The 12,043-nt window shown below is 38.5% G+C and overlaps 1 protein-coding gene across 11 annotated transcripts in view; it reads right to left on the reverse strand.

The window, feature by feature from the left end:
* Window positions 1–12,043, reverse strand: part of ATP9B (ATPase phospholipid transporting 9B (putative)) — a 172,869-nt gene that overhangs the window by 127,955 nt on the left and 32,871 nt on the right. For 8 of the 11 annotated variants that reach the window (XM_019715633.2, XM_074339808.1, XM_019715655.2 and 5 more), the window contains 2 exons: window positions 11,567–11,625; window positions 1,904–1,955 (listed from right to left, as the gene is read on the reverse strand). The exons of the other annotated variants lie outside the window; for them this stretch is intronic. In XM_019715633.2, coding sequence (XP_019571192.2) covers window positions 1,904–1,955; window positions 11,567–11,625 — 111 coding nt within the window. The remainder of the gene's footprint in view (window positions 1–1,903; window positions 1,956–11,566; window positions 11,626–12,043) is intronic. 11 annotated transcript variants of the gene reach the window in all.

The following is a 12,043-nucleotide window of genomic DNA, read 5'->3' on the forward strand; positions in this document are numbered from 1 at the left end:
CCATGAGCAGAGAAGTGTGACCACCTGACAGGGAGGTCTGGACTGCATCTGAATGACGCAGAGCTCGTTCACTGAGAACAGCGTTTTCCCTGGGATGCTGGTCGAAAACAACCACTGGCAACTGTTTAACATCACATCTCCCTCAGGTGGTCATAGAGCTGGAGTAAACAAAAGCTGAACAGAATCTTAAAAGAAGAGCTGGCCCATCAGATGACGGAAGGGGCTCTGAGAAGCCCTCACACACTACTGGCAGTCTCAAGGCCACCTGCCTGTATGGGAAACCTGAGCGGCAGGCACCCCTGACGCCCCCCAATCAGGAGGCTCCGTACGAGCAGGAGTGGAGGGGAGACAACACTGTCCACTGCCTGCCACAGTGCTGCAGGTGAAAGGGACACTCGTTCTTTTAACAGGTAAGCCTTGCAGCTTGGGTACTGAAAGAACATTCCTCTCTCACATGGAATCCAGCTGGTAGTGGAAGGAAGGGGAGTGGGCTCTGTTCCACACAGTCATTCAGGAACCTAAGCTGAGGGATGCTCTGCCATCCTCAACAGGCAGCTTCCAAGATGAAGTCAGGGACTTGTCGCAGGGAGAAGCAGATGGCTGCAAGAGAGGTTAAGGCCTGGGCTGGAAGTGGTACACCCTCCTTTGGCCATGCCCGGAATGCACAGGAAAAGGAGTCAAGCTGTATTTCCAAGAGGACAGGGAAATGGACTGGAAATGTAGCTCTCTGCCTCACCTGGGAATACAAAGCCCCCCATTAAATATCACACAGTAAAGTAAATGCATCAAGTGTGCAGAGGTCACTTGATTATTAGGTGCAGGTGAACTTTTCTGATAATGGCAGTCTCACGTTACAGTGTGAATAACCAAAACTACAGTTGGTAAAAGGAGAAAACCTTTTTCTTCTTTCTCATAACTTAAAATGTCACTTAAAAAAAACACTGTTAAAAAAAAATGCTGTTTTTAAATGGAAAACCTAAATCAACAACCCTAAAATGTAACTTTGTCCCTTCTAGAGTTTTCATGCTACATAAAAATAATACGTATGTTGAGCTTCCAATAAAAACAATACTATGCCTAATTTTCTATAAAAATATTGTTCATTTATTCAACAAAGTGAGAAATGTAAGGCAGAAAGAACTTCGGGCGGTATCACTTGATAAACCTCCCTTCGTTTCAGAGATGAGGAACATGTGTGACCACGAGGCGAGGTCCTGTAATTAGGAACTGGCCAAAGCAGACTAGACTTTAGGTTTCCTGAGTTCCAACACACACATTTCTCCTTGACCATATGAGGCTTCCATCATTGCCTCTCATCACCCCTTTTCCACTCTCTTCTAACTGTTGAAAGCTTGAGTCACATAAGTATCATTTTCCTGTTCACCATTTCCATTCACCTATGCAAACTGTCTGGTCCCATAGGCAAACTGTCTGTTACCCTACATGTGTTTTCACTCTTATAGTATCTATCCAGTCAGACACGACAACTGTCATGAGTGAACTTCCTAAATTGGTAGACTATGAATGAGTTCTGCGAAGGGAGTAACCTGGCTAGGCTCCCTTTTGTATCAAGTATTACCTGGCACACAGTAAGTGGTAAACAAATGTTTGCTGAATTGATTAATACAATTGCAAATGTACAACAGCAATCAAATTTCAAATAACATCACTGAATTATTTAGATATCAATATGGATATGAATGGAAATACTCATTTGATAGATAGATTCTGAAAGGATTGTATTTTTAAACAAACAGTGAATGCATTGTTTTAAATATCAACAGTTAAGTATAATTTAGAAATTAATAAATTCAATTATCATTCAAAGAAAAATTGTTATAAGAATTTAACCTTTCAAAATGAAAATGAAACTGTCAGCAAATGTAAATAAAAATAAAAATACCTGCTTTTTCTGAAGTCCTAAGAAATACCATGTCCGACGGAACTCTTTGATTCTGTAGAGAATATAAAATATTAATTATCTACATATAATTAATAAGTTAACACAATTCCATTCCAAAGTAGAAATAGCTATTAAAAACAACTAGCTAAAATGTTATAATTAAAATTCACGTTGAAGCAATTAACATTTATAATTTGTACTTAAAAAATGAATATTTTGACTCATATTTTAGTTAAACTGCTAAGATTTTTTTCCCCATTAATGAATCATCTAAATGGTATTTAGTGATGCCTTGAAAACTGCTCCGTTTCTGGAAAATGTTAAATATTGCCATTTCTGTGGCCTCTTTGTACCTTAACTCATCCACATAAAATAGCAGTGACTGCCTCATAAAAAATGACATCCTCCTTATCAGACAAAAATGACCCTGGAAAGTGAGGATAGCATTCTTCCAATGCCTAATACAAAACAGAGCATATCATAAATTCTGAATGAATGAAAAATGTATGACCGAGCAAACAAATTCCACAAATCTGAGGAGATATTCTTTTATAAAGCAGAAAAAATAAAAATAAAACACCTCAAAGATATTGTATGGCAATATTTACAAGTCACTATTGATACATTTATTTAATCATTATTATAATATCCTATCCATTGAGAAAGGTGTATCATACTAAAGAAAGAATATAATTAGAGTAAGAATACTTCACATAATTTCATGGATTATTTATATTTTTGAGACATACATAAAGATTTATCTACATGATATAAGAAATGGGGTATTTGTCAGTCAATAAGCAGTAAAAAAAATGTAAGTTGTTAAAGCTGAAAAACTACGCTGTAGGATAGAGCTACTTCTAACATGAAGAAAGAAGGGCAGTTATTAGGATGTGAAGAACTCCTAGGTCAAGGAAAAAAATATCACAATGTAAATTGGAAAATATTTTTAACTGGACGGTAATAAAAACTCAACACATCAAAATATGTGGAACACAGCTAAAGTCAGGAAAATGTTGAGAGGAAACTAAACACAATTAAGAGCACGGAATAGAAAAGTGAGGCTAAAAATACACAGTCAAAGAGCTAAATATCCATTTGAAAGCAAGGGAAAAACCCAGCCAATGAACCCCAAAGTAAGTACAGGGATGTAAGCATAGAAGAACAAGAATGAATGACACAGAAAACAAACATATATATGCGCATAGACAGAGAGAGATACCAGTGATAAACATCAAGCAAGTAAGTAATTTTTCAAATATGCCCATTTCAGCAATAAGAAAAAATAACAATTGAATACAACTAATAAAAGATGGGCAAGACACCTCTAAAAAAACCTGTAAAACATTAGTGAGAGAAATGAAATAAAACCTAAATAAATCAGATCATGTTCCGAAATTAGAATGTACATATTGCAAAGATGTCAAGTGTCCATAAATTGACATATATTTAACATAAATCCAATCAAAATCGCACCATGTTTCTTGGCGGGAATTGACAAGGGATTCCTAATATTTACAGGGAAATGTGAAGGCCAGGAATGACCAAGACCACCGTGAGAAACACGGAGGGTTGAGTGTACAACAAACTGAAATATGGGACTAGAGTGACTAAGACAAGCCATGCCCCACCAAGACAGATAACTGGCACTGTGACAGCAGGGACTCCAGGAGGAGGCCCCACAGGAAGACGCTAGATTCATGAGCAAGATGGAACTGCAGACCAAGGAGCAAATGAAGAGAGATATCTGCAACACAAAGGACTCCTGTCCAGAATGCACAAAGGCCTACAAACTGGTACGAAACGAGGGGATAACTCAGAAGAAAACTGGTAAGAGATTTTTAATAGGTTCTCCTCAAATAAGAAAGATACCCAAAATCACACGAGAAGGTATCCAACTCCACTGGTCTTCAAGGAAATGCACATTAAAACAACTACGATATGCATATCGAAAGTGCTAAACTAAAAAGACCGATGATGCCAAGTGCTAACAAACGTGCAGAGCAATGGGAAGCTCATGCCACTGACGAGTGGGCAGACAGTCTGAAACGTCCCTTTGCAAAACCATGTGCAGCATCTGCTAGAGTGGAGCATGCGTGCAGCCCACACCTAGCCATCCCACCCCAGCGCACATGCCACAGCGGGTGCCGTGGGAGCCGGAGGCATGGCAGCACTCCCAACAGGCACAACTTAGAAACAGCCCAGTACCCACCAGCAGGAACACGGGCAGAAGGCACAGCACTGAGAACAAAACAATGAATGACAGCGACATACAACAAAATGCAAGCATCCAGCCACAGCACTGGGTCAAAAAAGCACCCGCCCAAATACAGCCCTGTTCCCACTCAACTTTCTGGGCACCCTTGTCAAAAATCAATGAGCCATGAATTTAAGGTTTAATTTCCGGACTCTCAACTGTAAATTTATGCCAGTTCCACACTGTCTTCATTACCATAACTTTGTATGAAGTTTTGAAATGGAGACGTACGAATACTCCAATTTTGTTCACTTTTCTCAAAACTGCATTGGCTATTCTGGGTCCCCTGTATTTCCATATGAACTTTACAATTAGCTCGTCAATTTCTACAAAGTCAGCTGGAATGCTGACATGACAGCACCGAGTCAGCAGACTGATTTGGGGAGAATTGCCCCCCTAACACTGTTAACCCATCTAATCCACGAACACAGCGTGTCTGCCCATTTATTTAGGTCTTCTTCAATGTTTCAAAAATGTTTTACAGTTTTCAAAGCACAAGTTTTACACTTTTGTTAAGTGTAATTTTAAAAATAACTTTCTAAGTATTTTATTCTTTTTGATGCTATTGTAAATGGAATTTTTTTAAAATTTCATTTTCAAACCATTACACGTTATTCCTTTATCCCTTTTTATTTTCTATGAGGCACTCATAAACAAACTAGGTAACTTCAAATAATTATTGGATACTTTTGATTTTCCCCTCCCCTCAAATCTATGAGCAACATGAGAGCAGAGACGTGTCTTCTTCACAGGACACATCATGGTATACAGCGCACAGCAGTTTCTCTGATCACCACCAGCCAGAGTATCTGGACTGTTTCTGATTTTTGGCTGTTATGAATAATGCTTTTGGCTATTATGAATAATGCAGGTGTAGACATTCACGCATATGCTTTTGTGTCAAATCAACATTTCTGTGATTCAGGCCCCAGAGTTCAATTGCTGGGTCATATAATATTTGCATATTTAGTTTTTAAAGAGACTAATGATTTACCAGAATAACTGTAACATTTGATATTCCCACGAGAAACGTATGAGCGATCCACTTTCTTCACGTCACTTCTAGCACTTGGCGTCACCATTTTTACTGCAGCCATTCTGCTGTATGTGTAGCGATATTTCATTGTGCTTTAATTTGCATTTCCAGATGATTAATAATCAGAATATCTTTTCATGAGCTTATTATCTATATATCTTCTTTGGTGAAATTCTCTTCATATTTTTTGCTCATTTTTTAATTTGATTTTATTTTTACTGTTGACTTTAATAGTTTTTATATTTTCTGGATATAAATCTTTGTCAGGTATGTGGTTTACAAATATTTTCTCCAAGTTTGTAGCTTTTTAAAATCATACTGACATGTTTTTTTCACAAAGCAGTTTTTAATTTTAATCAGATGCAATTTATCATTTTTTTAACCTTTTATACATTTTGCTTTTGGTGTCAAGTCTAAGAGCTATTTTCCTACCCTAGATTCTGAATATTTTTTTCCAACGTGTTTTTCTAAAAGTTTTACAGTTCTACATTTTACATGAAAATCCATGCTCTATTTTGATTTGATATTTGTATAAAGTATCACATTTAGATTAAGGTTCATTCTTTTATCCACGGGTGTCCAAATTGCTCCAGCCCCATTTATTGAAAAAGCTATCCTTTCTCCATTTTAATTGCTTTTGCACTTTGTCAAAAATCACCTGAGCGTATTTGGGTGAGTATTTCTGGGTTCTTATAAGGTTTCATTGATCTCGCGTCTATCCTTCCACGCTCTGTTGGTTACTGGATCTAGGTAACATGCCTTAACTTCGGGAATAGTGACTCTTCTAACTTTATTCTCCTTGTCAAGACTCAGCCATTTTAGGGCCTGTGCCTAGCCCAATTAGTTTTAAAACAAGTTTGTCTTAAAAAGAGATTTTGATAGGAATTGTATTAAACCTATAGATCAGTTTTGGGGAAACTGGCATGTCCCAGTCTGAGACCATAATGTATCTATTTACTTAGATCTTGATTCTGTTCGTGAACACACTGCTATCGCTGGCATACCTAAGATTTTTTCACAGGAGTGCCTGTCAGAGCACAGCACTCTGAGCTTCAGTTTCCATGTGCTCATTGGTAGTATAGAAAAATGGGGCTGGCATTTGAGTGTTAATCTTGTATCTGCCACCTTGCTGAACTCACTCATTAGTTCCAAGAGGTTTTTATGGATCACAAGGAATTTTCAACATACACAGTCATGTCCGCTGTAAAAAGGGCTATTTTTATTTCTTCCCTTCCAATCTGAATTCCTTTTATTTCCTTCACTTGCCTATGCAGTGGCTAGCAATGCCAGCTGAGTATAAGAGTGAACATCTTGCCTGATTCCCAGGCTGTTTCCCCATTAGGTATGATGTCAGCTATAGGTTTCTTATAATTTTTTAACAAGATTAAAGTGACTCCGTGTAATGTAACCTGTTGAGAGTTTCTACCACAAGTGGGTATTGGATTTAATCGAGTGCTTTCCCTGTATCAACTGATATGATCACATGATTTTCTTTAATCTGTCAACAGGGTAGATAACGTTGGCAGAATTTCGAATGTTGAGCCAGCCTCTAGCACCTGGAATGACCTCCGCTTCGTCATGATGTGGGTGGAGGTCATGCCTCTACATACTGTTGATAGCGACTGGCAAGATTCTTAAAGAATTTCGTGTCTATATGCATGAGGGATATTTGTTTGCAGTTTTCTTTTGTTGCACTATCTTTTTCAGGTTTTGGCATTGACTCCTAAAATGACCTGGATAGTGTTTCATTCTCAACTATTTTCTGGAAACTTCTGTGTAAAAATGATGCTAAGTCTTCTTTAAAGGTTTCAAGGAATTCTTCAATGAAAACATCTGGAGCTGGGTATTTCCTTCTTTGAACATTTAAATTACTAATTCAATTTCTTTACTGACTATTCACATTATCTATTTTATTTTGGTAGTTTTGCTAGTTTGTGGTTTCAGATGAACTGGTCCATTTCATCTAAGTTGGTGCATTTAGCGTATAAGGGTGTTTGTAGCATTCTGTTATTATCCTTTTATTGGCTGCAGCATCTACAGTGACAGCCCTATTTCATAACTGATACTGGTGGGTCATGTCATCGCTCCTTATTTTCACCGGTCTTGCTCAGGGTTTACCCATTTTATTAATTTGTTTAGGGGAACTAGCTTTTACTTTCACTGATTTTCCAGCTTGTCTTCATTATTTTCAGTCTCACTGACTTCTGCTCTTCTTTGATTCCTTCCTTCCTTCTGCTTGCATTGGTTTGTTTGCTTTTCTTCCTCCAGTTTCCTGAGGCGGGAATTCAAACTGGTGATTTGAGAACTTCACTTCTTTCTAATGTAGGCACTCAGTGCTATAAAATTACCTCTCAGCACTGCCTCACGTGCATTCCACACGTTTTGATTGTTGTATTTTCATTTTCACGTAGTTACATGTATTGTATTTCCTTTAAATTCTCTACTTACCCCAAAGAGTAAAGAGCACTACTTTTCACGTTTCAGAGTTCTCTGTTGTCTTTCTGTTACTACTGTGTTTCCCCACAAATAAGACCTAACTGGAAAATAAGCCCTAGCATGATTTTTCAGGATGACATCCCCTGAACATAAGCCCTAATACGTCTTTTGGAGCAAAAATTAATATAAGACCTGGTCTTATTTTCGGGGAAACATGGTAATATTTCTAATTTGGTTCTACTACAGTAACACAGTGGTCTGTACATGTCACTTATATGTCGATTCAGCAAAGGTTTGCTATACCATTGCTGCTTCCATCTGACACTGAGAGAATGGTACTGAAGTAACCCTTATAACTGTGGATTACTCTTTCTTTTTTTGAGCTCCAATCGTTTTTGATTCATGTATTTTGTGGCTCTATTATCTGTGAGTATGAATTTAGATTATGTCTTCCTGATGGATTAACCCTATCAGTATGTAATGTCTCTCTGTGTCTAGTGATTTTTTTTACTATGAAGTATACGTTATTGGATATTAATATAGCCCCTCCTCCTTCTGATTAATTTATGTGGTATATCTCTCCATTCTTTTACTTCCAACCTCCCTGTGTCACTGGATTTGAATTTCTTGTAAACAACAGATTGTTTCTTAAGCCACTCTGCTTCTCTCCTGATTGGTGTATTTAGGCTGTTTACAATAAAGGTAATTATTGATATGTCACAGTACAAGTATGCATTTTGTTATTTATTTTCTGTTGGTTTCCTCAGATACTTATTTTTCAGTTTCTAGTATTTTGCCTTCTTGTACGTTACCTGAACCCTTTTTAGGATTCCATTTCAGTTTATTTATAGCATCTCAGAGTATATCTCTTTGCATATTTTTTGCAGTATTTGTTCTTCTGGGTATTAAAATATACACTGTAATGCTTATTAAATTGCTTAAAATACTTACTAAATTGTATTACCTCAGAAAATAGGATAAAGACACTGTATTTCAGTCTAGCTATTGAAAAAAGCAGACATTCCTTTCTGCTGAAGTTCGTTCTGGTTGACTGGTGAGTGAAGGAAGGCTCACAAAGGGTCCACTTAAATCTTGTTCTGCTTCTGTCCCAAGGAGCTTCTGCAAACCTGGACTTCAGAAAGTGGAGCTACGACCTAGAAGATGTAACCTTCACCTTCTCAATAGTTACCCTACTGGACGAGATCCTCAAGCAGTAATATTTAAATTACTATGTTAGTCTAGAAATGTAGATACTTCTTAGGTTTCCCTGTTAAGCTGGGAGACAATCTTTGGGATTGCTTTCTTCGCACTACATGCATAAAGGTAGATTCTACCCTTGACTGTGAATGTTTCTAGGCTACCAGTTTCCAAGCAAATGTCAAACAGATGCCGGTCCTTGGTTGAGTTCAAAGCTGGAGAACCAGGTGCTAAAATCCAAGTCCATCTCACACTGACACCCGTGGTCCGTTTGTACTCTCCCAGGCTGGGGCTTCCCTGTAATTCTACAACTGCTGACATCAACAACACTGGTCCCACTTTTTCTTCTAAATCTCCAAAAAGTGGATATCAATATACTAACTTTAATTCCACATGAAGATTACAGAACTAGAGCAACTATCCTAACAACATAAAACCCAGCACAGAAATATCCAAACGTTAATTCTAAATAGTAATATGGTCAAATAAAAGGGAAATAACTTTTCTGGTTAGTGATAAGTGTTGCCAGAATTCTTAAATAAACAGTAAAAGGACAAAGCCATTTGCCACAAATCTTTTCTATTCCCTTGGTTATGTCAACCAGCAAGACAAAACCTTTTATTACCATAAAACCCACAAAATTGGTTTAACAAAGACCATGATTCTATCACTAAAAATTTATCACTTCACAGTAATTGCTGGAAATTATGTCTCAAATTTCTGAATATTCAAGTTTTTAAGTAGAATACATAGGAAATTTTTATAGGAAAATGGATGTAAAATTGGCAATATGAAAACCAAATCAGGTAAAGGGTACCTCCCTATTTTTAATGTGCAGCACCATTTCCTAAATGTGAAAGATTGCAGAAGGCCCTCCTGTAGCTCTGCTACCAAATGCTGAACCGCCAGGGCTGGGTAGGGCACAGTAGCCCACAGGCCTGTGCATCATACTGATCTAATTCTGGAGAGTCATCGCACGTGCTAGCCACGGGAACACTCAAATGACAGCAAATCGAGGACCTGCAAGTGCCTTTACACTGAAGGAAAACCTCCCCTGATGTGGACACCGACCCCTTTCGTGCTGAGGGGAGGGCTCTGCCAGTGCTGCTGTGGACCCAGATCTCTATCGTTCCCATCCATCTGTTATCACATCCATCGCATGAGGCAGACGGACCACTTACAACGCGGCCAGGAAGGTTCAAGTTACTGAGTGAAATGGGAGGAAGAGAGGAGAATGAGAAAGTAAGCACATCACTCCATTAAACTAAACAGCAAAGACAAGGAGAACTTGCAAGCAGCAGAGAAAAGAGGGCAATAAGAGATGAAAGAATGAAAAGACCCAACAGCACTCATTTGATTCACAAAGAGAGATTCTATCCCAGCCATCATATTCCACCACAAACACCAGGCAGCCTCTTAAAAGTCAAAGGCAAACAGAAGGTGACTGAATGTCCCTTTAGGTGACCTGGAGACCAGGTCTCAGAGCCTGGAGTCCACTCTGCTGGCACTTTCACTTTCTCTTTCACCTTCCACTGGCAGGTTGCTGTCAGCTGCCCTGTGGAGAGGCCCACTGGGCGGGAATGGGAGAGGCCTGGGTCAAAGCTCCTGGACCTGAGGTGCCGAATCCAATGAGGCACAAGACCCTGCCAGGAGCCCCAGGAGTCGGCCTGAAGGTGACGGCCGCCTGGTTGACACCTTGACTGCCGTCTTGAGAGGGGCCAGGAAACCCAGCTATGCTGCATCCACACTCCTGACCACAGAAACTGTGAAACAAATGGTGGTGTGTAAAAAAAAAAAATTGCATCAAAATCTATATGATGAATGTACTCTCTTGTCGGCATTTGTCCTACAGAAATGTGCAAAGGTATAATGTACAAGTATGTTCACTATCATTTTACAATAGAAATCACTTGAAAAATCTAATAATTGATCAAAAGTTAGTAACTTATAATATCCATACAAATGAATACTATATAAATGAATTGCAAATCAGCAAGTTTAGTTTTATCCAATCTTGTAAAATCCAGCAAACGTGCCCCAAACTACTGTCTGTCCGCATTAACAAGATGCAGACCACTTTCGTGTCGAGGGGAAGACTCTCTGTCCCAAGTACCTCCTCCATAGGCTGGCTCAGGCTGGGGCTGTGCCCAGGCAGCCTGGGTGCCAGCTGCCACCAAGGACTCAAACGAGGCTGTCAGAGGCCTTTAGAAAACTTATCGTTTAATAGTTTTTAAAAGTCGTTTTAGAGCCTTTAAACATAAAAATGGACTGTACCATCAGTGTCTGTCCCTCAGCGACGTATGCCTACAGATACAGTTCTCACACTGTCACACTGCAGGCCACACGTAGCCCGACGATGGTAAGAACTAATACCCAACAATTTGTGTAATACATCTACCTGTAAAAGGAAATTCTAGAAACTGAAATGTACTCTACTGTAAATAGGTTCTAATACAATTCTTTGGTCAAATGAAATACTTCTGATAATGCAACAATAAGCAGTTAACACGTCTTATTTTAGGCAAAATATGATGTGATACACTGAAATATACATTAGCAAAACAGACTACACACAAAATCCAAGTTTTTCTTTACATACAGTAAATCTTACATAAAGATGTTAAGATTTAAAATAAATGTTTCAAAGAATTTCCTTCATATTCAAAAGTTACTTGCAGTCAGGCTAAATGTTAATAAATGGCATATCAAGTCTAAAATATATTAAAAATGTATCAACCTTTTCCACTATGATGAGGTCTCCAACTTGTATGTCTGAACTCTTAACTTGCACTTTACCTTAAAAAAAAGAAGAAGTATTATCAACTCAAGGAAATAAGAGCACACCAGAGTTAAACTTTCAATTGACAAATAACACTTTAGAAATTTATCTACACCTTTGCTTTCAAAATAAATGTTTCAGAGAGACAGTCACTGACAATTAACTTCTCTCAGTCAGCTCCAAATACAATGACCTGTCCCCTGGAAAACCGTGTGGGTGGGTGGGTGGGCAGGGCCCCACTTGGGACAGTCTTCCCAGAGCCGCCGTTGTTCCAGGGGTAGTCAAGGCACCGAGGATCAGAAACATCACTAAATAGATAATTTGATGAATAAGACTGAGTCACGTACACATGTAAAGTCCTGACTGCAACACTCTGAATGATACTGTCTGGCACATAATTAACAGAAAACAAGAAACAGAAAATTATACACTATC

Source organism: Rhinolophus sinicus, linkage group LG09 (genome assembly GCF_036562045.2).
Source record: "Rhinolophus sinicus isolate RSC01 linkage group LG09, ASM3656204v1, whole genome shotgun sequence".
In the NCBI taxonomy this organism is placed as follows: domain Eukaryota; kingdom Metazoa; phylum Chordata; class Mammalia; order Chiroptera; family Rhinolophidae; genus Rhinolophus; species Rhinolophus sinicus.